The sequence below is a fragment of the Syngnathus typhle genome, linkage group LG2 (genome assembly GCF_033458585.1).
Source record: "Syngnathus typhle isolate RoL2023-S1 ecotype Sweden linkage group LG2, RoL_Styp_1.0, whole genome shotgun sequence".
Lineage (NCBI taxonomy): Eukaryota > Metazoa > Chordata > Actinopteri > Syngnathiformes > Syngnathidae > Syngnathus > Syngnathus typhle.
The window spans coordinates 3,615,339-3,643,197 of NC_083739.1; the positions used below are offsets into that span (position 1 = coordinate 3,615,339).

At 40.5% G+C, this 27,859-nt stretch overlaps 2 protein-coding genes across 2 annotated transcripts in view; both read left to right on the forward strand.

Annotated features, from left to right (window-relative positions):
- Positions 1–3,283: 3,283 nt before the first annotated feature.
- LOC133167700 (uncharacterized) lies at positions 3,284–6,436 on the forward strand. The gene is made up of 8 exons (XM_061298545.1): positions 3,284–3,448; positions 4,115–4,405; positions 5,121–5,194; positions 5,325–5,499; positions 5,569–5,640; positions 5,713–5,790; positions 5,862–5,980; positions 6,087–6,436. Exons 1-8 carry the CDS (start codon positions 3,307–3,309, stop codon positions 6,165–6,167), a joined length of 1,032 nt encoding a protein of 343 aa, XP_061154529.1. The 5' UTR covers positions 3,284–3,306; the 3' UTR covers positions 6,168–6,436.
- A 1,403-nt stretch (positions 6,437–7,839) lies between these two features.
- Positions 7,840–27,859, forward strand: part of ptgfrnb (prostaglandin F2 receptor inhibitor b) — a 32,455-nt gene continuing 12,435 nt past the window's right edge. The window contains exons 1-10 of the mRNA XM_061298531.1: positions 7,840–8,266; positions 14,440–14,552; positions 14,638–14,896; positions 18,758–19,165; positions 21,216–21,644; positions 25,361–25,507; positions 25,599–25,759; positions 25,821–25,941; positions 27,068–27,287; positions 27,365–27,552. Of these exons, the coding sequence (XP_061154515.1) occupies positions 8,218–8,266; positions 14,440–14,552; positions 14,638–14,896; positions 18,758–19,165; positions 21,216–21,644; positions 25,361–25,507; positions 25,599–25,759; positions 25,821–25,941; positions 27,068–27,287; positions 27,365–27,552 (2,095 nt within the window). The 5' untranslated portion in view covers positions 7,840–8,217. The remainder of the gene's footprint in view (positions 8,267–14,439; positions 14,553–14,637; positions 14,897–18,757; positions 19,166–21,215; positions 21,645–25,360; positions 25,508–25,598; positions 25,760–25,820; positions 25,942–27,067; positions 27,288–27,364; positions 27,553–27,859) is intronic.

Genomic DNA, 27,859 nt, shown 5'->3' on the forward strand with positions numbered 1-27,859 from the left:
AGAGAGGGAGGGAGGGACGGAGAGAGAGATTACTCTTCAAACAGAAAAAAAAAAACTGACCAATCCACAACAAGAAAAAATATGTTGTCACTGTTACACTTTGTAAACTTTTCTTAAACTTACAAAAGGAATGTATGTGCGTGCGTGTTTGTTTAAACCTCTGGGTCACGTCCTCCACAAAAAATAATGAGTAAAAATAAGTTGGACCATTCAACAAAATGTTCTAGGTTATGCAAATGTTCAAAATTGCCTTTTGTGTATTTTCAACAACGAAATAAGAGTTTCCAGAATGACCTGTCCCTTTGCTTTGTCCCATGTCTTAAGTTAAAAATAACTCAGCAAATTGCTTTGGAGTAAACAACTTTATAGCTTTGTTGCATTAACAAACAATGTTGCCATAAATATCCCAATTTAAATAATTATACCGTAATTTTCGGACTATAAGTCGCGTTTGTTTTCATAATTTGGTTGGGGGGGGCGACTTATACTCAGGAGCGACTTATATACATATATATGGGTTTTTTTTCACTTTATTGGGCGTTTTATGGCTGGTGCGACTTATACTCCGGTGCGACTTATAGTCCGAAAATTACGGTAGATGAAAAATACAATTTTTTTAGTGACTTGCAAGAAAAAATTTTTGCCAACGGCGCAGAAATATCATTAGAAAAAATGTAAATAAAATATCAATCACCGAATGTTTGACTCTTACTTCACACTGACATTTTTTTTTTTTTTTTTTAAGAGTGGACTGGACATGAAAAGTTAATCCTCTGGAACGGCTGTGAAACTGCAGTCAGAGATGAAAATGCATTAAGGATGACAAACACTAGTTTAAGCGTGCGTGCTATGTGAATTAAAAATAATACAAATGTTTTCTCAGCAGGTACATGAGACAAAGCTGTCAAAGCTTGTGCAGACTTAAGAGAGATTTAGTGCCGGCTGGAATGTAAAAGCGTGCGAAGAGAGGAACTCAACTTTTATGCTTTACATTATTGAACTGATTACAGCCATTTGGAAATTAGCAGTTTATTATTGCTTTGTAGTTGGTCATTTGAAAATAAAAAAAAAATATTTCCTTCTTACGCAGGCCGTAACATGCTTTTACATCTTCTCTTATTTGCTCCTGCAAAGAATGACTTTTTTATTTTTTTTATTCCGGAGCTGCACAGCTTTGTATCCTTACATGGTGAAAAGATGACTGACCCGAAACTAGAGTGAGAGGGTGAGAGAGACAGAGAGCAAAAGAGAGAGAGAACGAAGCGGTCTCTCTGTCACGTCAGCACGTCTCCCACCATAGACAATCGTGACCACATCAAATGTCACCACTCCATTAGTTGTTTAATAGCCTTTAAAAAAAGTCATCACAAAAGAATATAGTGGTGCCATTAAACAAAAGTTGATGCTAAGCTAATTAGCATTTACATTGTGATAGTTTAACCCTTTGAGCGGTTGGTGTCAAAGTCGAGGCCCGGGGGGCAGATCTGGCCCGCCACATCAATTTGTGTGGCCCGCAAATACAAATCGAGCATCGAGTTCATGCGGCAATACTAAAATTACAAACAGTCTTCCATTAAAAAAAAAAAAAGAGATTTGTCGATTTTTTTTTTTTTTTTTTTTTTTAACCATTCATCTTTTTTTAAATCTCAAAACAGTTTTTACTGGGCACTGATTTAAAAAATACTCATCAATTAATAGGTGTTGACATAATGGGCCTCTGAAGGAAACGATAACTCTCGACAAAAATGAGTTTGACAGCAAATGGTTGAACACAAACGGTGCAGCAAAAACATGTCGACAAACAATACAAGACAACTAAACCATGTATTCTTTATCTTCAGCATAAATCTGTCAGAATATTTCTCAAATGTATTTTCCAGCCTGCCTCCGTATTTTTTATTTGTCTTGTTCTCCTATGGAATGAAGTGAAAAGGGTCAATCAGGCTCCACCCGATCATTGTGTACTCTGGAGGTCCTACTGCTGCTGTTGGCATCTTAACACACATTCTCTGGCTGGTTCAGAATCTCCCCAATACCCAAATAATCCCCCCCCCCTCATACCCCTCTCCCCAATCTCCCACATCACTCCTACTCTACTCCAGATTTAGAACGTCTATGTGGAGAGGCCCACCGTAGGATTATCCCCACAGGCCTGCTGCACATACGAGCTGGATTTATCATATTTATATTCATATTTATGGATTTGTGAATCTCAGTACTACGTGTTCTATGAAATAGAAAGTATACTCGCATAATTCGTCTTTCATTCACCAGCGTCAACGAGCTGCGATTTATTTCAAGAATACTTTTTTCGATGGGATCGGAGTTAATAATTGCGAGTGTGGCGGTGGTGTTATCGTGCGAGCGCTGTGGAGTTTTTTTTTTTTTTTTTTTTTTTTTTTTGCTAAAAGACCCCGAATGTTTGTGTGGTGTCTCTGGTCGGATGTTGGACCCGTGCAGTGGAAAAATATCTGCTCTATTTATAAAGGCCCATTTAACATAACACGGTCAACTGTGTCACATTCAGGAACACAAGCAGTCAGGATGTGAGAACTCAGTGAAAGTCTCCACTTCTTGAAAAAATAAACTCGCAATCCAATTGAAATACGATTCAAATGTGCTAAACAAAAAACGAATCTAACGAAATCCTCGACAGTTAAACATTGATTCATGCACGGCAGCTAACTGGAATGCAGTTAAAGTCTCGACTTGTTTTTATTAGGTACACTTAAGGAAATGGCATCCCGAAACATCATAAAATACTTGCTTACCAAAATATTAGGAACAGCCCCAGCTTAACCGATTCCACTTTGATAGCACTTGAGTAGTACAACTAAAACATCAGCTGTAGCGATACGGCTCTTGTAATTGGAATACCTCCATAAAAGTGAAATTGCATGAGTAAAATTAACTATTGGATGTTTTAATAAATAAATAAAATATTATTTGAATAAGTGATTATACATGCAGGGCATATACAGAGACATGCTAACCAATGCATCACTGTGCTGCCAAGGTATTTTTATTTTGAATATAGTGTTTTCAAGTTTCAAGCTCACCACGTTTATTTTCAGTTTCAGTTTAAAATTTTTTTTTTTTTTTGAAGTACAAAACTTTTGACCCCAATCTACATCTGCCAAAGGTTCATTTGTGAAGGGCCTTCTTTTTGAGTCACACATTATTCTGACAGAAAGTTTAAAAAAATGAATTGAATGAAAAACTACTAAAGATGAGTTAAAAAAAAAAAAAAAAAAAAGTCAAGTTGGGGGGCCCCTGGATCGCTTCCGTTTACGAGCACACTGCGAAATGAGGTCCTGGTTGCTTCGACAGGAAATAACCTTCAGTTGTTCTTCGTGTCAGTCAGCTATGAAGTTGAAGGTGATGGTGCGTATGTTTCCTTCATCAATTGTCTCCCTGCTCCTTCTCAGCTGTCGTCTTACCTGTGCAGGTAAAGAACATTTCAAAATGATTCTGTGATGATTGCTAACATGTATTTTTCAGTTGGTCGATTTTTGGAATTTTCGCCAATGTGTAACTTTTTAATATGAGTTTTACAGAAGTTATCTCACATGGTTATTATGTCTGAATAGAAATAAGATGACTTATTTGATTTAATAATACATATATTGTTTTTTTTCCCCCCTTGTGCTAAATTGGCAAACGGGCTATTTGTAAAGCGAATGATAAATTCAGACTTGTGTTGTTCACTGGGGAAAGAATCGGTGCGTTGAACTGACTCAATTTTATTTATTTATAATTTTTTGCAAACAAGATGTATTTATTTGGATCAGAATACAATTATTAAGTCGATGTAAATTATGGATCTGCATCCACTTGATTTTATTTCATGCAACCACTCGACATAATAAAAGTAAATTTATTTTGTGTGTGTCGTCGTCAGAAAAGAAAGATGTTGCATGATAATGTTGTTTTATTAAGATGGCCTGCTAGTGACAAGTCGGAGAAAAAAAAAAAAAAGGACAGGAAGTAAGGCAACCAAGCTAAAAACAAGAAAGTACAACTTCTGATTCAATCAACATGCAAAACTCCTTGGCTACAAAACAATCAAGCTAACGTTGAATGTTCTTATGAATTTTTTTTTTTGGTGCCGTAGACTCCCAAGATGCTTGTGAAGCTTACGGCCTCATCGGCGGACATTTTACTGTGCCTCTCTACCACAACCTGCAAAAATCAGAAAAACTGAGATGGATACACAACAAAACCAAAATCTTTGACCAAAGAAATAACAAGGTTATTACGGGGAAGCCAAACGACATTTTGCAAAATGGATCCCTGAAGCTGACAAACCTGACGAGAAACAGTGAAGGCACTTACGTCCCCGAGGTTTTTGATGTGAAAGGCAGACTTCTCACGGATGCCAAGAAGCTGTATTTGTGTGTATTGGGTGGGTATGTTTCGAAAAGGTGTCAAACTCCTTTTTAGTATTCATACTTTCCTTTAGAGGGCCATTATAAATAAATAAAAGTATTATGTACAGTACAGGCTACACAACAAACTCGGTTTCTGAGACTAGTAAAAACTGCTCAAATATTTTTAAAAAGACGAATGGTATTAAAAATTGCTCATAATATCGACGGTTTTTAAAGACAATTTTTAATTTGGACAATTTGACACATGAATTCAATGCACAGTATGTCTTCTCGGGCCACATAAAATGATGTGGCGGGCTGTATTTGGCCCCCGGGCCTTGAGTTTGACACCTACGGCATGTTGTCTTCTTCTTTATTTATGGCTTTATGTTTAAAAGCAGCTGGTGGAGCTTTTGTTGAACAAATTTATATTCTACACCTATTATCTGCTGTTAAAAAACTTAATTTGAATTTCTAAATATTTCAATGAATACCGTAATTTTCGGACTATAAGTCGCACCGGAGTATAAGTCGCACCAGCCATAAAATGCCCAAAAAAGTGAAAAAAAACCCATATATATGTATATAAGTCGCTCCTGAGTATAAGTTGCCCCCCCCCCCAAACTATGGAAAAAAAACGCGACTTATAGTCCGAAAATTACGGTACCCTGTCAGATGTTTTTTTTTTTTTTTTTTGTACCAGTACCAGTAGTTTTGAAGAATCATTGTTGATCTTTCAAATCTGATTAGATCTTGTCTCAAAGCCTGGATTGAAAGTGGAATGTGCCTTGCCTAATGTGAAATTCATTTGCACGTCTGATCAGGTAAGAGCTGAGTGTTTTTGTTTTTCTTCCAATGTTGTCAAATGAGATCCAACAAAAGAGGATTTTTAAAGACCAAAACAAGGACAATTCTGGAAATGAAATGATTTTTTTTTTTTTTTTTAATGCACAGATACCGAGAGTCACTGTCGAGTGGTTTCAGAATGGCAAGCTTCTGCCCCAGAAAAATCAGCCGACTGTGCTACAAATAGTTCAAAATGTGACACATGATTTGTTCACATGCAAAGTCTCCAATCGACTCAGTTCCATGAGCAGCGAGGCCGTGAAACAAAACTGCACTGACTCAAGTGAGTATGGCGCAAACGATGACGTTCTTCTCAAATTGTTGCTCTGACATGTTCCTCTCTTCATCCAAGGCTCCATTTTCCCCAAAGAATTATTTGGTCTCGATTTTAAGATCATGGTGAGCATCCTGGCTGCCATTGGAGGTAAATTTACCTCACCAATGAAACCTTCAAGATTTCCAGCATGTCTTCCAACTTCCTTTTTGTCCTTATCAGGTCTTGCTCTGTTGCTCATCATCATCCTGATTGTTTGCTGCGTCCGAGCCATTCGAGAAAAACGAAAACGAGTCAAAGGTCATAAAAACACTGCCTATCATTTCAATTCAAAAAAATACACAACACATTCATTCAATCAATTCCAACAGATTTGGAGGAGCTTCGCTTGGCTTGGTCCAAACCAGAAAGACAGCAACATCAATGTCCTCATCATTCTCACGGTCAACGCGGCATGCCGCAACGGTCGAGAAGCCAACCTCAGGCCAAGGTCAGAAAAGCAAAGCAGGTCGAAGGTCAAACGGTCGGGGCTTCTCAAACGGAGCTCTCAAAACGTGTCCAGCATTTGAAGTTGTTCACTGTTTCTTCCTTTGTAGGGCTCCAGACCTGCAGGTGCAGATCAGCAGGCTCCTCCTCGTCCTCACCCGCGGAAGAAGCTTCCGGCACAAAGAAAGTGAGAATTCAGACGTCATTAATATCATCATCATCTCACACTATTTAAGTTGACTTATTAAGTAACACAAAACGACAAGAAACTTCCATTAATGGTGTTTTTTTTTTTTTTTTTAATTAAATGCTAATGATTTCAGCAATACTAAATATTGCCTACTTACTTTTCACACATTTGAAAATGAGGACTTTAAACGTAGTTCAAATGGAACTATTTATTGTGTGAAAACATTTATCTCAATAAAGTTTTTTTGTTTTATATTTGACAAAGAAACTACATTCGAACTTTTATTTCAACAATTTTGCCTTTCCCACGTGTTCGACTCAAATATGCTTCGTACAGAACTTTTTGGGAAATGCTGGAAGTAAAATGATGTGACTGTGGTTTGTGACTTTGCCTCGCTTCTGCACCGTTGTCAGCTTGAACGCGCAGCAGATGCATCACATTTTCTGCACAAGTTGTGTTTGTGGTTTTCGACTTGTTGACGGTCCCGAGGCTTCTGCGTGGTGGTTAACTTTTATTTTACACCTGCTACAAAAATAGATCTAACTGATCATCTTGCTTGTGAACTTGCCATCTTCCCCTCATTTTTAAACTTTTGGTAATGATCAGTAACAAGGTTTGTAGAATTTTTCACAGGTTAAAAGAAACTGCACTTGCAGAATATGTCCACTAGGTAGCAGTGTTGTGTTAATTTAATATAATTCAGTCTTTTGATGGTATTTTGATGGGTTTATGAAAGGAAATTGACTCATGAGTGTTTGTTAATAGCCCCCCCCCACACACACACAAACACACACGCACACACTCGAGCACAAACACTTGACGTTGCTCTCTTCACATCCTCAAATATTAGATGACCTTTGAGCGTGACGTTTGACTTGCCGCACTTCCTCCTGCTTATGGTTGCATGCGTCGTGACTCAGTGTTGTCTCAGTGAGTGTGGTGTGGACGAACATGTTCCTGGGCAACTGGGTTGGAAACACCGACAAACTTCTAACGGGTTTAGTTGAATGAAAACAAATACGGGCGGGGCGGTTTTTTCGACTCATATTTCAATTGCATTATTTACAATAAAGGATAATCAACAATAAAATACATTCTCCATACGTCCATTTTCCGTGCTGCTTTTTTTTTTTTATTGGGGTCATCAGGAATTTATTTAAGCCAATCGTAGGGCATTTAAAGACACAAGAGCATTGGCATGGACAATTATGTGGACAATTTAGAGTAGGGGGTAACTTTTTTTTTTTTTTTTAATGAGCTACTTTTGGGGCAGTAACATCGTAAACTCAATGAGAATATGGAAACCTCCAAAGCGTGAAGGAGACAGCAGCCCTCGCTCCTTACTTTGAACCAACCCAATAGGTGAGTGATGACGTATGTTTAAAGACGCCGTTGAAAAGTTCAAGTCTGCCATGTTTGCTCATCCTGGAGGGGGGGAAAACGGAGTTTTTTAACTGTGCCAGTGAAGAATATCACTTGGAGACCGTGCTGCGCCGGCAATATGTGTCACATAAAAGCTAATTAAACTAATACGTCATGCAGCATAAACCCAGTGTGAGTTTCTCTCTCTCTCTCTCTCTCTCTCTCTCTCTCTCTCTCTCTCTCTCTCTCTCTCTCTCTCTCTCTCTCTCTCTCTCTCTCTCTCTCTCTCGTTCTCTCTCTCTCGTTCTCTCTCTCTCGTTCTCTCTCTCTCTCTCTCGTTCTCTCTCTCCCCACTCCTCCTTGAAACCACCTAACTTCCGGCCACACTCTCCCTTCCTCTACCTGCCTTCGTGTGCCTCTTATCCAGCGTACAGATTCCAATCGGTTCCGTGTCCCAACCACATGTAGGTCCGGAAGGTGTGTGGATTTTATCGGCTTGGTTTGGAATCACAGTGGGCATCCCGTTTGTCCTGCGGCTCCTCCCGGCGAGTGGTTCCGAAAAGTGCCTGGCAGAGTTTCTTGAAGGGTCCGACAGCGGCGGTAGTAGGGGGACACTTTTAACCCCCCCACGCACGCTGGACAAAGAAAGAAGTGGGGTGGGGGGCTAAATTGGAATAACGGAGAGGAAAATGATGGAGAATTACGTCTTGGCGCTGCTGTGGGCTACGCTCATGTTCGGTAAGCTTGCTTGACTGTTGAGTGGAAATGAACTCGAGATACGCGCCACCGCATGATGCCAGTCTGAGTTCACGAATGGTCATTTAAAAAAAAAATTAAAAATGTGTTTCCACTTTGCGACGGCCGCATTTCATTTTTATTGCAAGCGTTTAGGTCGATACCGCACGCTAATGAGTTCGGGTTAGCCCCACTTCACCCTGGAAGCGCAATTCCAATAGGAGAACCTCCCCCCCTCCCAATCTGTTTAAATCTGTTTAACTATAACTAGATCCTTCACTTAGTTAAGTTGAGACAAACGTGTGAAGTGATTTTTCTATATTGAATTTAACAACACGCTAGTCAGGTTTCATTCGGGCTATGTTAGACAGGCCGACGGGTTGTTAAATTCGGTGTTGTATATTAGGTGCTGGTTGCCTTGACAGCAGGTGGTTTGTTAGTAAATACAGTAGCAAATGAAATGATTGAGTTATTTGTTTTAATCGACAATACACGTAACAGTATAACAGTACACTGAAGCTGTTACTTTCATAGTTATATTTCTAGAGTCCTCCTTTGCAAGAGTGCAAAAAAGACCATTAAAAAAAAAAAAAACGAACCCAAAGGCCTATGAGTTGGGGACCCTGTGAGGAATACAGTAATCCCTCGTTTATCGCGGATAATTGGTTCCACAAACCACCAGCGACAAGTGAAATCCGCGAAGTACGGTCACCAACAAGAAGTACTGGGCAGGCTAACGAGTTAGCGGTAAAATGCTAATTCGCGATCGTGCTAACACGCGAAAACGGACTTCTAAAGGAATGTAAATGAACATTTGGAGCAATACTACATTGTCCTAAAGGTTAGACCAGGGGTGGGCAAACTACGGCCCGCGGGCCACATCCGGCCCACGGGACCGTTTAATCCGGCCCGCCAACCCTGAACAAATTGTATTATTAAACTTTTTTTTTTTGGTCATTTTGCCTGCAATGACTGCGTTTTCCCAGTAGATGGCGAAGCGCTCGCCTGCGCATTTACTACCGGAAGCCGTGTCAGAAAGCTCGGTGCACACTCACAAGTGCGTGTACGTACTCAGTAGTACGGACTTGGCGCACTCTCGCTCTATTCGTATCAGTCCCGAATTTAGAGCGTGGGCTTTGACGACAACATTCTTATAATTCGCGCGCTGAGCTTTCAGATGCAGTTTTGCGCTAAAGCCACCCACAAACCTTCCCCTGGAATCCTTCCATTAAAATGAGTGGCCCGAAAAAAAGAAGTGAGTGCCGAATGTTAAAAAAGAGTGGACAATTTGGCTCGACGTACGCGACGTGACGTTCAGCCACATCAACATCAACCCGTCACAGATCAAGGTAAACGGACCAACACCTCGGATCTCGCCTAAGAATTGCCACAACAAATTTTACTCCAGACTATGACGCACTAGCAAAAAAGGGAGACCAACAACACTGTTCCCACTGAAAATGAACGGGAGGCTCTCAAGTTTATTGTAAAAAAATGCATTTTCAATATGATTTGTACACATAGCAGGGATTGAAACTAGCGACCATTCTCATTTTCAAACAATGCAGGATGCTCAAGGACATTGATGCACCACCTATTTGCGACTAATCTTAACCTGTAAAGTTCTTAAGGCTTACTTTAAGGAGGTGTTTCCCGTTTCCTCACCTCTGTTACCAGGTGTTTGCAGTTAAAACTCTGCTCTGATTTTCAGATACCCCTCACCGTGTTGCTGTTTTGATTACTTTATTTGGATGTATGCTTTCACCGATTCTTCAAGATGATATATTTGGTCAGAATGTTTGCCGTTTGATGTGATCTCATAAGATAAACATCTTTCATTAATCTGACCTGCAGGCACTGAAGTGATGGAGATTGTTATTCATAATAACAGTGTCGTATTTTATGAGAATCACTGATAGCAGTTTTTTAGTGAATTATTATTTTTTTAATGCTGTTAATAAATGCATTTGTTTTCAAAAAAATTGTTTGGAATATCCATGCTTTACTACCTACTAAAGGCCAAGATCTTTTATGCAATGACCTTTACAGGTCGCTTATATGACTTCACACAACGCCTACGTCCATCTGCTCCTTGTCCGGCCCTCCGGTCCAAATTTAGAACCCAGTTCGGCCCGCGAGTCAAAAAGTTTGCCCACCCCTGGGTTAGACACATGTTTCCTCAATTTAGAAGTTTAATATTGACTTTTAAATGGTTTTTTTTGATTTGGAAAAAAAATCCGCGATGTAGTGAAGCCGCGATAAACGAAACGTGAAGTAGCGAGGGATCACTGTATTTCCAATTACAATTGTATGTTGTTGATATAGATCAATATCAGGCTGCTGAAATGTTGGCATTGTAGTGTCTAAAAGGAGTCGTTTTTATTTGGGCAAGCTTCAGCCATTTGTCAGGTCTTCCTACATAGCCCAAAGTACATTCAGTAAAAATATGTACTACCGTATTGGCCTGAATATAAGACGACCCCGGTTATAAGACGACCCCCTCTTTTACAAGACTCAAGTTTGGAAAAAAGCCTTTTTCTAGACCCCGAATGTAAGACGACACCCCCTTTTTCAGTTTTATTTCAATGAAAAAAAACCTCGTCTTATATTCGGGCCAATACGGTAATCAGCGCATACATAATTATCATTTTTACCTCGAAAAAGAAGTCTAACAGGTCTGATTTGATTAATTTATATATATTTTTTAAATAAATTAATCTGTGTTTCACCTGAGTTCACCTGTCACTTCTCTGCTTCCATTTGCCCACTAATGGGAGCTGCTTTTCATTATCTAGCCCAGTTTTTCGACCATTTCTTTGTCAATCCAGCCCTCAAGTTGGACTAAAGGGCCATGTGACTACTGTACTTAGTCATCAAGCAGATTTGCAGCAAAGGGCCAAGCACCATTCTGATACTGACATTACCATATGTTCAGTCACCAGAGCTGTGTGTGTGTGTGTGCGTGTGTGTGTCAGACGGTGTTGGCTTAATTTAGTGTTGTGTCAGATGCTCAAATGTCGCGAGCTCTCCTGTGGTGCATGGAGTGTGATTCTGCAAAAGAGAACATTGGCACCTGATAGTTGATGTTTACTTCCTTAATTTAGTTTGCCATTTCTTTCATCAATGCAACTCAATTTGAATTACAGAGCACTTTGAAAACAACCATCGCCGTGTACAAAGTGCTCCAAAAAATCAGACATGCAAAAACAGAATAAAAACAAATTTTCATGCTTATTCAGTCATACTCCATAGAATAAAAATGTTTTTTAATGTATTGTACTAGACAGGCATCAAGCCAAGGCGGTAAGATTGCAAATCCACTTTGTCCGCCAAACCGGTTCCATCAAAATGCCTGTTGTTTGTTTCTTCGCATGATTAGAACCCTTGCTGTGTGTCCTCAGGCTCACTGGCTCCGAGATAATAAAAGTCTAAACACCCCACTTCAAATGTCAAGTTGTAATTAAACAACAAAAAATAGACCAAGATAATTATTTCAAAAATATTTCCACCATTTGACCTTTTCACTGACACATACTTTTGAGAGAAGGAAAAATAAAGGAAAAATGAACAAATGTACCATGTGGCTGTATTCAGAATTAATTTTTAAACTGGGTGATTACCGATGCCTAATATCGATATTGGGCTAATACTGGCCTCATTTCAGTGTATCGGGTAGAATGCAAAAAACAGCCACAGGTATTTAAAGAAAAAAAAAAAAGAAAATCTGACATAGAATAAGCACATTTTGCCAATAGTTGGTGCTACACTGCCACCGTTTGATCACAATCATCTGTCATTGTATTCATTCAAATTGTATGGCATCGGTACTTTAATAATAATAATAATAATAATAATAATTCATTAAATTTGTATAGCGCTTTTCAAGAACCCAAAGACGCTTACAGGGAAGCGTTTTTTTTACTTCCGGCAGATTGCTAGTTCAACTATTCCTTGTTTAAATCTCATTAAAAAAAAAAAAATGAACCCCAAAGCTAGCCTTCTCTTATCGACTGTACTCTCACTTATAAATATAAACTTGATTTTAATTAAAGGGAATACTTTGTTAAATATTCAGATAAATAGCTGGATAAGTGGAAATGGCTTTATCTCATGATGGACAGCTTTTAGTTGCATTTTTCATTCACTCCGCTTGGCAAGGTTAATCCTCGTGGCTTTCCCCACTTGTGAGAAGAGGAGAAAGCAGTGGGAAAACACTTAGTTTACCTTGTTCCAATTTGGTGGGAAAGCACTCACTTGGCTATGGACACTGACAAGGCCAGCCAATGAGAGCGGGCAAAAAAAAGAAAAGAAAAGAAATGCATTCTTCATATATGCGGGCCGGCCGGGATGGAACAGTGGTGGCTGCTACTATTCTGTTTTTAAGGAATAGTCTGATTTATATATTCAATAACGTTGGACAGTAGTTTCTGACAGAAACATTTGCCTAGCATAATAAAGCGAGAGCTGCACTCGCTTCATCACATTTCTGATCTTTTGCTGTATTTTTGAGAGAAAAAAAAAAAAAAAAGGTCACGGTTGTCATCCCAAGTCAGACTGGAAAAAAACAGAAGATCGAGTTTCATTGCTGCGGAGGGAAAGTGAAAGGGAGTAGTACCACTCCTCAAATGTAAATAATGATCAACTACGAGTGGAATAATTCTTCTTGAAATATTTTTTTGAAGATGTCAACTTGTGACGGATTGACATGACTGAAAAGTTGGCTCTTAATGGGAAAATATACAGTGATCCCTCGCTACTTCGCGTTTCGTTTATCGCGGCTTCACTACATTGCGGATTTTTTTTTCAAATTAAATAAACATTTAAAAGTCAAAATAAAAGTTCTAAATTGAGGAAACGTGTCTAACCTTTAGGACGATGTAGTATTGCTCCAAATGTTCGTATTCTTTAGAAGTCCGTTTTCGCGTGTTAGCACGATCGCGAAATAGCATCTTTCCGCTAACTCGTTAGCCTGCCCAGTACTTCTTGTTGGTGACCGTACTTTGCGGTTTTCACTTATCGCGGGTGGTTTTTGGAACCAATTATCCGTCATAAACGAGGGATTACTGTAGTTGGGAAATTTTTAGGTTACCATAATTCTGACTATAACAACCAGATTAGATGCAAATACAGTTAAATTGCCTGAAAGTGTTTAGCAAAAAACTGTAAAGGAGAACATTGTGGGAAGATTTAAAAAAAAAAAAAAAAAGAATGTACACCCTTTATAGCCAGGCTGTGTCCATTCTGTGAATTGTCTGGCTTGACACAATGATTTATTTAATCAGAATGACAAAAAAAGCATCTGTGTAAATCCGGCTAATGATATTAGCCATTGCTAATGAAAGGAGAAATGAGTAAATTGTCTCATCAGCAGCACATCATCTGTGGTTTTGTGCGTCTTGGCCAATGATTGGAATCTGCTGACACCATCATTCACATGAATTCTCCCTTCAGCTGCAACTAGCTTCTTTTTTTTTTGTCGTTCTCTTGCGAGCATGTTGATGCGTGTTTATTTTGTCAACTGACTGTGTAATCCGGTTGTAGTGTAAACTGGAGAGCAGCGACTATCTCAGGTGGCAATCGATTAATCGACAACAAATTACATTCATCGTCTCATAATTTAATAATCAAGTAAACATATTTTATTAAGAGAAATTTGTCAATAGTTTCTGACTTCAGGCTTTCTAAAGGAACAATTTTTTGATTCATCTAATTTTTTCGCGTTTAATCAAAATGAGACATTTGCAAACATCTGCTTTTACTTTTGTAAAACAATGTCTACTTGTGTGATATTGCATTACTGTTACTGAATAATAACAAATATGTTAATATATGGGGATCGGGGCAAGAATTGTTTTTAATACACTTTGACGCAAATAAAATCGGATTTGATTAATGGATTGAATAATCGATTCTAAAAACATTTGATGTACTTTCTGTGCACCTTCAAAGTTCTCAGTACTATCTCATCTCATCTTTTTTTTTTTTTTAAAGGATATTCCCAAAACATTTTCATAAAAAAAACTGATGACATGGCACCACTCTCATAAAAGACAATGTATAAAGTTTTTCAACCTTTTGTGAACTTCACCTCGGGTTGTCGATTGTCAGTCAAAGGCTTTTTCATTGGTCGTCAAATTCATTTTTGATATTGATTGCTCTTTTGCGTTCCACTCAAGATGGGTGCTGGGCTCGGGTGGTGACGGTACCTCCCGGCCCCTTGATTCGTGTGGAGAGTCAGCCAGTCTCCATCCGATGCGATGTCAATGACTACATGGGACCTCGTGAGCAGGTGAGTCCTTTCCCACAAACTCTTTGTATATATATAATTGTTTTTTTCTTCTTCTCTGTGACTTTTTTGGCTTGTCAACCTGCAGGACTTTGAATGGGTGATGTCCCGGGAGGCCAACGGCCAGCGTATGAAAATCATCTCGACCTTTGATGCCACTTACTCCCACGGGTCATTCAGCAAGCGCGTGGCGTCCGGTGACATCTCAGTGATGCGTCTCCAGGACAACGTGGTGGAACTGAAGATAGCCGAGGCCAAGTCGCAAGACGCCGGCTTCTACTGGTGCCAAACGCCGAGCACCGACTCCGTCAGCAGCGGCAATTATGAGGCGCAAGTCCAACTCCTTGGTATGGGGGATGTGTGTGCGTGCGTGCATGCGTGAGTGCTGCCATTAGTAAAATGTTTGACCATGCCTAGCTAGTTTGACTTTTTAAATTGACTTTATCTGCCTACGGTTCATTTAACAGCCAGTGCCATGACTTAGCAATGCTCTACTGAACATGTTCAAAGCCAAGCACACCAGCAGCCGCGATTGCTCCTTTTGCTAAGTCGCTGCTGTCTTGTATTTGGACTCTCGCATGGAGGTGAAGAGTGAAAGAGAATCTCGATGAATTCCGTCAGATAAGATGGATGGATGCGTCACGCGGGAAACGGATCACTTATACCAACATCCATCCATTCATCTTCTATATCACTTATCCCCATATGCTCTACGACAGTGATTGATAGTCTGTGTGTAGATATATATACAGTGATCCCTCGCTACTTCGCGTTTCGTTTCTCGCGGCTTCACTACATTGCAGATTTTTTCCCCAAATTAAAAAGAACATTAAAAAGTCAAAATAAAACTTATAAATCGAGGAAACATATGTCTAACCTTTAGGACAATGTAGTATTGCTCCAAATGTTTGTTTACATTCCTTTAGAGGTCAGTTTTTGCGTGTTAGCACGATCCCGAATTAGCATCTTTCCGCTAACTCGTTAGCCTGCCCAGTACTTCTTGTTGGTGACCGTACTTTGCGGATTTCATTTATCGCGGGTGGTTTTTGGAACCAATTACCAGCGATAAACGAGGGATTACTGTATATATATATATACTGACTCAAATCTGCAAGTGCTAAACTACGATAACTATAATTTTAAGTTGTAATATCACTAGTCACCACTAGATGGAGGACACGTTTTAGTTGCCTGTACTTTTTTTTTTTTTTGTGCCGTCCTTGAATGTTTTTTCTTTTTTTAAAACATCTGGTTAGGAAGTGATTGGTCCTTTGTGCCTCCCTGGTAGGTAGAAATTGTGGCCCTCTCCAGCCTTCCCACTTTGGCAGTATTTTGTAGAGATTTCACTCTTTGCAACTTGACCTTGGATTGATTGCTCACCAAAATGAGCAGGTCTGTGAATCCTCTTTTGCTTCAAGGGAAGAAAAAAATGGAAGTCTGGGTTGATTTAGGAGAGTTGTCAGTCCTGTGCTACAAGCGGTCTTCAGGAACTGATCTTTACTTTACCTGGATACCTACAAAATTGTTATTCTTCAATGGCCTGCTCATAATATAAATATTTTTTATCGGTGCGCCAGCTTAGGTCCTTCATAATTTGGCCTATTTTACGACAAAAGATTTTGAAACTCATCTACTTAGCATTTTCCTTTGAAATTAATTGGGTTTCTGGCCTGCAGTTACCCAGTAAGTAAATACCCGGAATATTCAGAGGTGGGGGGGCAGGGCTGTATTGGTGCAACGCTATTGTTGTCCAAAAAAAAAAAAAAAAGATGCGTGTTTGGCTTTTCGAAAACATATTTGACACAAAAAGCGATGATGCCAGAGAACAGGTTATTTAGCTCCATAATGCACCATCATGTTCAGCTGCTCCCGAGCTGGGCTCCCCTGGCACCTTGTTAAGTTTAGACCTGAATTAACTTGGCAGAACTGTTATGTGGATCGTGCGTGTGCGCGTGTGTTCGTGCGTGCACCTTGTCGTGCATGAGGCAAAGAAGATTCATGTTGTTTGTGTGTGAGGGAGGCACTTGGTTGTTAGCTGAGATGATGAGTCGGATTTGCCGCTGCAGGGTGTGTACCAGTCGAGACTTGTGCATAGCGCGCACACACGCACGCACGCGCACGCACGCACACGCACACACACGCACGCACGCACACACATGGCGGCATCTATCTCCCCGACGAGGGTGTTGGTTACGTAAGAAACAAGTGAAATAGAGGTCGCCACGGGTTTGAAAACTCGGTTCAGGCTAATTTTAATTGATAGTGCCAAATGTGTATTTTTTCTTTTTTTTTTTTTTATTCCTGCCTTGGCTATCTGTCATCAGCACTCACATCACAGCTAGCCTGACCACTAGTGGACTGCAATTGTGGCATCGCTAAATCATGATTATTTTTCTTGACAATAAAATGCATAGAACTCTGATAGTGATCACCAGATGCGACACTTTCTTTTGGTCAGGTGCAGAACACAGGTATGCAATCCTGTGAATTGGAAAAGTCCGCACACCCCTGTTTTATTTTTATTTAAAAAAAAAAAAATCTAGTCTATTTTATGTCATATCCAAGCCATGCTACTCAATTTAGAGCAGGGAAAATATTTTTTCAGAGGAAAACTATTATCAAACAACTGAAATAATGATGTTGCGCAAGTGTGCACACCCTCTGATAACTGGAATTAACCAGTCAGCACACACCTAACTAGGCTAACACTGACTTGTATTTGGAACTGTTGAATAATACACATTATATACTATGTCAAATTAATAGAGTAATTATTAATTACATGTATCTCCGGCTTGTTTGCATTTGACCAAGGGTGTGTAGACTTTTTTTTTGGAGTCAATCCACTTTTGCTGTATTCCAAACTCCCGCTTAAGCTAATGAGATCCAACGCCTGCTGGAAATTTATTTCTCTCAACAGAAATATTCTTCAGTTCCATTTGGCACCATCAGACATGCATTTCTTGTACTTTCTAATTTGAAGTGGTTTGATTTATAGTGAGATGTATTTTAGTATTGTACCCTTCTCGCAAAACTTAATAACTTACAAAATATTAAAAACACACACAGCAACCACATAAGCAGATATTTAATGCTGGTTTCACCTCCATGGAATTGTCAGTACCAAGCATTATTATCTCTTTAAAGTCATAATTACAGCTCAGGCGTAGTGCCCGGTCGTAAATGTGTGTGCGTGAGGTGAAACATCTTAGCGTGCTTCCCCCAATGCATCATGTTTTCACACACATCTGCCGCGTTATTTTCACATTTAACACAAAATTCCTTAATGGGGAGTTAAAGATCAGTTATATTGGCTAATTAGGTTTTTAAAAATGGGGAACAAAGCGCACATGGAAAAGAATTGGACGTCAGCAACTCAACATATGATCTTGAGCTTCTTGCTCCAACTTGTCAAAACGTCACGCTGTGCTTCATGAATCATTGCAAACTTTTTTTTTTTTAAAACACGTTTGGCTTGTCCCACGATTGGCCAGTTTACCACCGACACAGAGCAGGAGTAGCGGATAACGTGAAGGTTGGACAGATGTTTGGACAATAGCCAACCAATGTCACCCAAAGCTCCCGTTTCCCTCAAGCTCATTTATCCTCTTTGAATTTGAAAAGTAGGGCACAGGGAGCCTCTCAGGTAGGCGAAGTTTTTCTTCATTTTGTTTTGTGGTCTCCCTTTTATTAGTGATTTTATTTCATCTCCAAAAAGGAGACATGAAGACATCTGAACGCCTTCACAAAACAAGAAGAAAAGACACATGCTAATGAGAGCGTGGAAATTTTGGATTGAATGCTCAAAGAGCTTTAATTGCACTTTCTGGAATTTAGCAAGGAGATCAGGTTTCACATTCAATGATTTATTTCAATGATTTTATTTATATTAAATATTTGTTTATTTTATATATATAATATATATATATATAATAAATATAAATATATAATAAATATATATATATATAACATAAATATATAGATAGAATCATTGAAATAAATCATTGGAAAAAATATATATATATACGTACTATATAAACTAAATAAATATTGTGAATCTATTAAATGTTATATGTATGGTTTGATGGTTTACCACTTTTTTGCATTTATAAAACCTGAAACTGGTCCAGTTGAAGAAACCTGCTTCAAACCGTCATATGAATTAAAAGCACGTTTCCTGACTGCTTTTTCTTTTTTTTTTTTCCCAGTCATCCCCAACACGCTCAAGGTGAGCCCTCAGTCTCCGCCCTCTGTCATCCCCGAGGGTAGTGATGTCACGCTCTCTTGCAACGTCACCCGGGAACTCACCCAGCCCACTTACCTGGCCGTCACCTGGTCGCTGAAGAGGGGAGGAACATCGGAGGACATTTTGACTTTTGGCCCTCAGGGCGATGTGGTGACGGGGGCCAAGTACACGCGGCGTTACGCCGACGGAGCCATCCGTTTGGCGCCCGGGAAGAACGGATTGTTTGAATTGGTCATTTCCAGAGTGACGACATCCGATGAAGGGATTTACCAATGCAACGGAACTGAGTGGACACATGAAAATGGCGGGAAATGGATTCAAATTGTGGGCAGCGCAAAGGAAATGGGAGCTGTTGCTGTTACTCCGACAGGTAAGAAGCTTTTAGCCCTCTTCTTGACCTCTGACATTTGAACATGTTATATTAAGTTAGATGTTAAGTGAAATATCAATAGATGAGCTGATTCCAAAATTGACATGGTGGAAATGAAGACATGGTTAATGAATTATTGAGCTCAGTGAGAGATTTTTTTTTTTGGTTATTGCGGCTTCAGCCTATCGTGGCGTTTTCATTTGAGACCACAACGTCCTCTACTATGGCTATTCATTTTTTTGTCGGTGGGGCATTGAAACCACAAATTCTTTTTAGTCTTAAAAACCTGCAGTCAAAAATACACTCCCGAGAGGCTAATGCATTTTTTGGCACTGTAAATCCTTGTTGTGAAAAAGCTTGTTGCCATAACTACCGTTTTTCCTCTGTCTTCTTCGTAAAGTACGAAAATAGAGGAACACTAGGTTTTTACGGTTTCCATAAGTGATTCTTTTTGTATTTTCAAAGTTATATTTATTGAGGATGAAGGAAATAGTGGTTGCCTTACAGCGGGTTCAAATCTCTGCTCGGACCTTTCCGAGTGGTTCTTCCATGTTTCTGTGGATTTTCTGTCGCTATACTTCACGGGTGTCAAACTCAAGGCCCGGGGGCCAGATACGGCCCGCCACATCATCTTGTGTGGCCCGCGAAGACAAATTTGTTTATCAAATTCGTGGGTCATTACTAGAATTGCAAATTTGCTTAACTTTTAATATCTTTTTTTAAATTTTTTTTTATATTTGACCAGTTTTTACTCGTCTGATTTGAAAATGAGTTATTTGTGAGTTTGTTTTGTAGCTTTTACTGTATATAATGAGGTGCTCATACATTTATTTGGGTTGACAGTCATAATGGCGCTCCGAAAGAAGCTATGACTACAATGCGGCCCGGGAAAAAAATGAGTTTGACACCCCTGCTATACTTCCTCCCTGTTCCACACATCAAAATGCTTCTTAGGTTAATTAAATACCAAAGTCAACTAGGGTAGCTTCACCTACAACTTGAATGAGTAGAAAATAGTTGGGTGGATGAAAATAAATGGGGGACGGGGCATGTGAGTCTGTCTACTGCTGGAGTGTTATTGTGTTTTAGTGAGGCCCCCAACACATTCATTGTTGTTGCTGGAGCCACCATATCTTCTTTGGTTCTGGGTCACCATATCCTCTTCACACTCCCGACTGATTTATAATGAATCTCCAGTACAAGTACACGCTCAGGTACACTGGAGTCCGTCGTGATTCTTTGTTGACTGAGCAAAGAAGATGAGAAAAGTCAAACAGAGTGGCCTTTGTCTCGTTTTGTCCAACTCCAGACACCATCCATAGGCTTTTCCCGGCATGCTGCGCTCCAGGTTGCCATTGGAGACCCAAGTTGTGGGTTTGAAGATAGTCTCAAGAGTTTTTAATTAAACTGACTGTCTTTTGAAAAAGCAGTCCGAGTTCCACCTTGACATTGGCGGGGGGGTTAAAAATACATTTATTGCTCTTCCTTATCTGAGATTTGCAGAACCTCTTCTGTTTGAGGGGCACTTTGTGTTGGGTCGTTTTCTTCAGTACATTCATTTAATGGATGTTGATCATTTTCTAATACCGCCATACATAAATTAAAAAAAAAAAAGGAATAAATAAATATATAAAATTATATAAAAATTATTTATTTATTTATTTATATTTTGGAAACATTATAATGTTGCATGACTTGATTTTATTGAAAAAGCACAAGAGGGTCCAATTTTAAGCCACAATATTTTTTAAATTTGGCTTTGCGCTAAGATCAGTTTTACAATTACAGAATCGTTCAAATGATCATAGTCAGCTTGAATAAGATTTATGGTTCGTTATTGCCATTTTTTGATGGTTGTTATTTTTAAATGTACACTCTGAGGGAACTCATTTTTGTTCCTCACTTTTTCTGTTGTCAAGGTTTTAAGTTCTATGTGCAGTTACGTTTGTATTATTCAGCGCTAAAGTTGACAAGACCTGCCTGTGTCAACAGTCTGTGTGAGATCTTTCTTTTTTTTCTGATCTCTACCATCTGCTCTTCTCCTTTCAAGGTCAGTCCCTGACTGTGAAGGCCTCTTCGTCTTCTTCACCCCCCTCGGCGAATCTGCACCTCACCCCCAATGACAAACTGACACTGCTTTGCTCCGTCGCTGCCGACAATCTGCCCTCCCTGTCCCTGGAGGTGTCCTGGCTGGCCAACGGCCGGGATATCATCACCATGGAACGCAGCGGGGTGGTGATCTCCAATATGTCGGCCGGCTCGGCGCAAGGAAATCACGGCGAGGCTAGTATAGAGAGGACCGGCGCCAACCAGTACAGGTTGGCGGTGAGGCAAGTGAGCACTGAGGACGGAGGAGCTTATGCCTGCCGCATCCGGGCCTTCATCGAGAAAGGAGGAAAGAGTTCGGGGGGAGGAGGACGCTGGCACATGGCGGCTGAGAAGACATCCAGTCCGGTGATGGTGAAGGTGTCGCAGATCAGTGAGTCAAATGTTTCATCGTTTGCCCCCTTTTTTTTTTTTTTTTCCTCCTTATTTGTTAAATACATTGATTAGGCTATGTTACCAGAGTGCAAAATACTGTGAATAGAAAAAGTCTACACCCCCCAATGCCAGGTGATACACAGAAAAAATGAATAATTTCAAAACCTGTACACTCAATATTTTATATATATATATATATATATAATATTTATAATAATTTAATATATATATATAATTTATTTATTATTTTATTTATAAATACATTATTATAATTTATTTTATTAATTATTTATCATTTGAATTAAGGTTCATTTTTGAGCCAAAACATATGTTTGATGCTCCTGAAAAAACAAACTATTAAAAAAGAAAAAAAAACTACTACTACTCGGTGGGGGCTTTGTCAAGATGTAGGTGATTATGATCAGTTCCAAAAAGAAATAAGTGTTGGCACAAAACTTATGATCAGTTCCAAAAAGAAATAAGTGTTGGCAAAAAACTTATGATCAGTTCCAAAAAGAAATAAGTGTTGGCACAAAACTTTGAGGCTTCTGCACAAAAACAAAAAAATGCAGGCAGGGAAATACAACTAGACATTGCAGCTTTATTTAGGCTTAATTTTTATTTTATTTTTTTAGTTCACCAAAAAAGATTTTCCTTGATCTCATGTTTTGAGATGATAAAATCCTACAATTTGAACAGGGGTGTGTAGACTTTTTATATTCACTTGTGGAATCACATAAAAGCCGGAGAATAGGTGTCCACATTATTAAGCGGTAGAATAACATCTCTTTCCAATTAATAATCTGTACAATTGGTCACATCGGCGACATCTGTGCATCACCTGCCTGCTGCCACTTTTCGGGCTTCACAACAGCCGCCTACTAATTTATGAAAGTCCCAAACGGACTTGGGATATGCTTGCACATGTTTGTGTGCGCCAAGTTGTGTGTGTGTACTGTATGCACACGCACACATGTGCCCCACATTCTGAGGACGCGGGACTGTTCTAACTGGTAGAGCGGCTACGTTGTAGCCTGGAGCTATACATTCCATCAAACCTTCATCTGCGCACACACACGCCAGTCTCCAACCCACCCTCCCGAGCTCACACACACACAAACTGTTTTTTTGGAGAACTCACGGTTACTCGTACACACACTCTGGGGGGTAATTCCTCTCACCCTGGGTTGTACTTTGACGTGTGTTGCTTTGTCAGCTGGAATTGTTGTCAATTAATGTCTCAAAATGTCAACTTGCAAGCAAACTTTAGAGCATGGGGCTCTCAAACGTTTTGGCCCCCTTATAGCAAATTAGAAGACTTCCTATCGATGCTATTTTGGCGATGTAGCTCAATGTTTTTTTTTTTAATATAACCCATATTTTTTGTGTAAGTGTGCCTAGGTCACGACCCCACGCTTTTACATGGCGCCCAGTGCATTCACACCTGGCCACCCGATTTCTAACAGGCCACAGAACAGCTCAAACCGCCTCGCTAATCTACTTTTCAAATCGCAGACGGTAACATAACGCAAAAGGTTGCATCCCACACTCGGTTGTTTTGGCAGCAATATGGACAGCGTTTGTCTTAATGGCGGTAGTAGTGGTCTGATTATTCGTTTCGTTTTTATTCAGTCACATCACGTAAAGGTTTTTCAAAATCCAGGTAAAACAAAGGTGTTTTTGCTCACCGTCTAAGTACCGTATTTTCCGGACTATAAGGCGCACCTAAGAACCTGAAATTTTCTCAAAAGCCGACAGTGCGCCTTATAGTCCGGTGCGCCTTATATATGGACCAAATTCCTAAATTTAAACTGGCCCGAAGCATTGTGTCATGAAATCAATCGTAAGTGGCCCTTTGAAGACTATGAATCATGAATCAAAAAGACTATGATCATTATTTTGTGATTATGAAGTCATTTGTTGCATCTGAAGTTGAAATAAAAAAGATAAAACGGAGAATGATTTGATTTGGATTAAAAATCTGAGATGATGCATTAATGGTGCGCCCTATAGTCCGGTGCGCCTTATATAAGGACAAAGTTTTAAAATGGGCTATTCATTGAAGGTGCGCCTTATAGTCCGGAAAATACGGTACTTCACCACAATTGTAGCACGTAGCTAGAAGCTAAGTGACTGCCATTAAAATAAGAACTTCAAAAATAAAGCTTGTGAAGTTAGTTCACAAGTAGAGCTCGTTGGCTCCTGAATCAACATAGTTAATGATTGGCACAATAGGCAAATAAAAACCAGGTGTAACTCGAAAGAAAAAAAAAAAAAGGCCATAAGGATCTGATAATATTTGAATCATTATGACAACGTATGGTGCGATGTGGCAAAGCGAAACCACAGCATTGTGCCATCCTTCATGTTTTCCAAATGACTCTTCCTCAGTAAGCGTGTTGTGCAAACGCACATCCAGTTTTACATGGGAAAAAAGTGAAAGACGAATTGGGTGGGTGGTTGGTGTTGTCAGAACCCAGATGAAATCAGTGTGTCGCACCCACGCGCTCCACTGGCAACACAAAAGAAAGACGTGTAAGTGATGGCACCTTTTAACAATTCATGTGTCATCTGCTTTATCTGAGCACAATAAATATGTGAGTCTTTTCCTTGCCCTCGATCCCCTTTTTTTTTTTTTCTTTTTTTTAAATCGACAGTACAAACTCATTTGTTCTACAGTGGATGATTTTGGAACTTCATTTTCAGTCGCTCGCTTTACATTCTTATCGGCGGAAACGTCAAATATTCGATCAAATCTTTAAAGTTATCCGCCGTTAAATCTTTTATGAAGTAAAACCTACTTGAAAATGTCGAATGTTACAATGATGTGCGATCTTTTCCTGAAAAGCAAAATTGCTGGCTTTTCCGAGTGTCATTTTGGCCCAATTTCACTCGGATCCAGGGGAAGGGATTCCAGCTTGTGATGCTTTCCTAAATAAGACATTCCGGTGAGTGAGAGTGGCACATGAATAATTGCCAGGGAAGCTTCGCACTTGCTCATCCGTCAAAGTGTGTATGTGAAACCTGTGTGTTTGTGATGGTGCTCACGTCTTAAAGCAGATGGTGACTGTGCATGAGGTGCAACATGGCTCCAAACTTCGCCTGTTGCCAAACATGCTTGAAATAACTTATTTTTTTTCCGGTGTGTGATGTTAAGGATTTAAAAAAAAAAAAAAGAGCGAGATCGTCAAACAAGGTGGCAAGCCCATCACCTCTCGTCAGGCAGGTGTTTGCTGTTTGCTGAAGTGTAACGATGCAATCTGGGAGTGCTGACAGAGAGCTACACACCGCCGTGCTATTTGTCCCTTTTTCTTCCTGTGGCCCGGTTCCACTTGGATTTCAGGTCCAAAAGCACAAAGCAGCAATCACGGCTCTGTACTCGTCCGGCCGGCCGGCCGGCCGGCCCACGTCGGACGAAAACCTGGCACTGACAGATGAAAGTAATGTGCCGCCAGGATGGGAATCATTTCTCCAGAGGCAGCTAACTGTGTTATTATTAGAAGCGAGCTGTTGTTCAAGGAATTGCCGCTCATAATAGCGACCGCTGAAAAAGGTCCAAATTGTGCACCTGACAATAGATGTAATTAAAAGGAAATATAAATTGGAAGCATTCATTCATATTAAACGCATTTGCGCTTTTCGAGTCGCCGGCGTTTCGTCAATATCTCCAGCATATTCAACAACACGCTGGGCTTTTTTCCTCCTTTTCCCCAGAAACGAGCTTCGAGCTGGATATTGAGACCATCGTTCACCCCCAGATGACCGGCGAACCGACAGAGTTGGCTTGCCATGTAACCAATATTACACACCTTCCCTTGGGAGGCCGGCTGGGAGTTACGTGGGAGCACATTCCTCTTCCCGGTACTTCGACTGCGCTCACAATAAAAAATAAAGTAGTGATGGGGAAAAAGTCTTTATAATATTGCTTTTTTTTTTTTTTTCATTGCCGCAGGCGCTGCCAGTGAACCTCAGGCTTCACAATCTGTTGGTTCTACGGACGGCTACGGCAATCTTCTGCCCGGTGCAATGTATTCGGACCGACTGGAAAGCGGCACGATGGCACTGAGTAAAATCCAGCCCAACACCTTCAAACTGCGATTCCTGCGCACGCAGGTAGAGAAACGTCGATATCCCGACAACGATTTGGTGGTTACACGATGCGTGCCATCTACAGGAGATCGACATGGGCCAGTACGTTTGCGCCGTCTCGGCGTGGAGCATCGACAACCAAGGCGATGCGGTGAAGACTGCTGAGCACCAGAGCTTGCCGCTGACTGTGCGATGGGACACCAAACGTATGGAAGTTTGACTTATCTCTCCGTCTCCTATTTTCAACATCTCTGCATATTTCATTGCAGGGGGTGTCAAACTCATTTTTGCCGCGGGCCGCGGTTTCCCTCGCCTTATATTATTTACAGTATAGCCTACGCGACAAACTGACGAATAACTAGTTTTGAAATCGGAGAGATAGTTTAAAAAGATGAATGGTAATAAAAATTGCTAGCAATGTCTCCATTTTTAAAAAGTGAAGACAGTTTGTAATTTTTGTAATGACACAAAGTCGATGCAAAATTTGTCTCGGCGGGCCATAATAAATGATGTGCCGGGCCGTATCCATCCTTAGGTTTGACATATGGGCAGCACGATGAATTGAAATTTAATCGCGAGAATTATTTTGGCTTCCCGCTATCTTTAAAGATCAGGTTCCCCATGTTGTGAACTTCAATATATAATACATAAATAATGTATAATAAATATGACAATGAGATAAGGTCACAGCTTCACTGAGTGCAAAAATGCGTCGAAAGATGTGGATGTTCGCCGAGGGAAAATACAAGAGTCTTGAATTTCACATGATGTCCACAAGGTCACTTTCTAGTTGACTCAAATAGTCTTCAAGAATAGATATGAGCGGTTAAATTGACATCAATGGAAAAAAATCGTTTTTCAATCGTGATTATTTTAATCATCCAGTCATATATCCCGCAACTTTTCTTTATTATTTATCCCAAAACTAAAAGTCGTACTCTGTGATGTCATGTCCAGTGTCCAAAAAAAAAAATCCCATGCCGTCTCGTTCTAGTGACCCTGCTGTTGGATCTGATGAATGAATGTCCAAAATTCATTGATATCATTTCCAAACTTCAGAGGAAGTCTCTCAACAGATCTTTTGTCCGCTATCTTTCCTCCTCCCCCACTTCCCCACGCCGAACTTTATGGCCTTACTCGAGCTAATTGAGCCATGATGTAATAGCGTCGCTCTGCGGGCACGCACATCTGCTCCGACTCAAAATGACTTCATGGTGTGATTGCTTCTCTTCCTGTTAGGACCGTTCCTTCTTTTCCCTTCCGTTCAGGCTGAATCATGTCTTTCATAAAGCTGACAAATCCATTCATTGATCCGCCGCCGGTTATTCCCAGGTCCCTCGCTGAACGTGGTAGCCAAACGCGTCCGTGAGGCTTCTGTGGGCGGCGCTACCTTTGAGATGAGCTGCACGGTGGTGACCCAGAACCTCGGCGAAGCGGGTTATTCGGTGCTGGTCCAATCGCAAGAAAGCCCCGAAAGCAACGTGAGGACCATCATGACCCTCAGCCCTGACAGCGTCGTGCAGCACGGCGGAGCCACAGACCCAAACAGGAGGTGCGTAGCGCCGCCATCGTGGTTTACCGTTCATCCCGTCCCTCCAAAAAAAAAAAATCTCCTTTCCGTCCATTCAGAGACAGTCTGGTTTTGACCAAGTCCGGCCCAGCTGAGTTCCGGTTTCGCCTCGGAGGCGTCCAGTTGTCGGATCGAGGTTTCTACTGGTGTGACATCACCGCGTGGACGAAGCAACAGCCGGGTCAAACGTGGACCAGAGCCACGAGCGCAGAGTCCAACAAAGTCAAGATCGACTTCCAAGAAAACGGTACGTTGGTCAAATGGAAAGGCTCGCGCAAATCGAGCGGCCGCACTTGTCAATGGATCTCAGCGTGAAACAAGTTTGTTCTGCACGTACGCATCCCTGGCCTGCTTGACTTTGTTTGATGTGAACGGGAGGCCCGTCAGAACAAATGTTGGAGATGGAGGAAAGGTGCATCTGTTTGAGGAACGCACCAACAATGTCTGAAGGATGAAAGGAGGAGGAGCTAAGCGAAGCAAATCTTTCTCTGAGGAGAGAGGCTTCTTTCACCTAATTGTGGATTTTTCTCCCCCTCCCTTTCTGAGACGTCTTC

Excerpts from the sequence above, each read along its gene's own strand:
- LOC133167700 (XM_061298545.1), top strand. The coding sequence starts at position 3,307 with ATGAGGTCCTGGTTGCTTCGACAGGAAATAACCTTCAGTTGTTCTTCG. Across the intron at positions 4,406-5,120 it reads GCTGTATTTGTGTGTATTGG|ATCTTGTCTCAAAGCCTGGA; the intron begins GTGGGTATGTTT and ends AAATCTGATTAG. Across the intron at positions 5,981-6,086 it reads GAAGCCAACCTCAGGCCAAG|GGCTCCAGACCTGCAGGTGC; the intron begins GTCAGAAAAGCA and ends CTTCCTTTGTAG.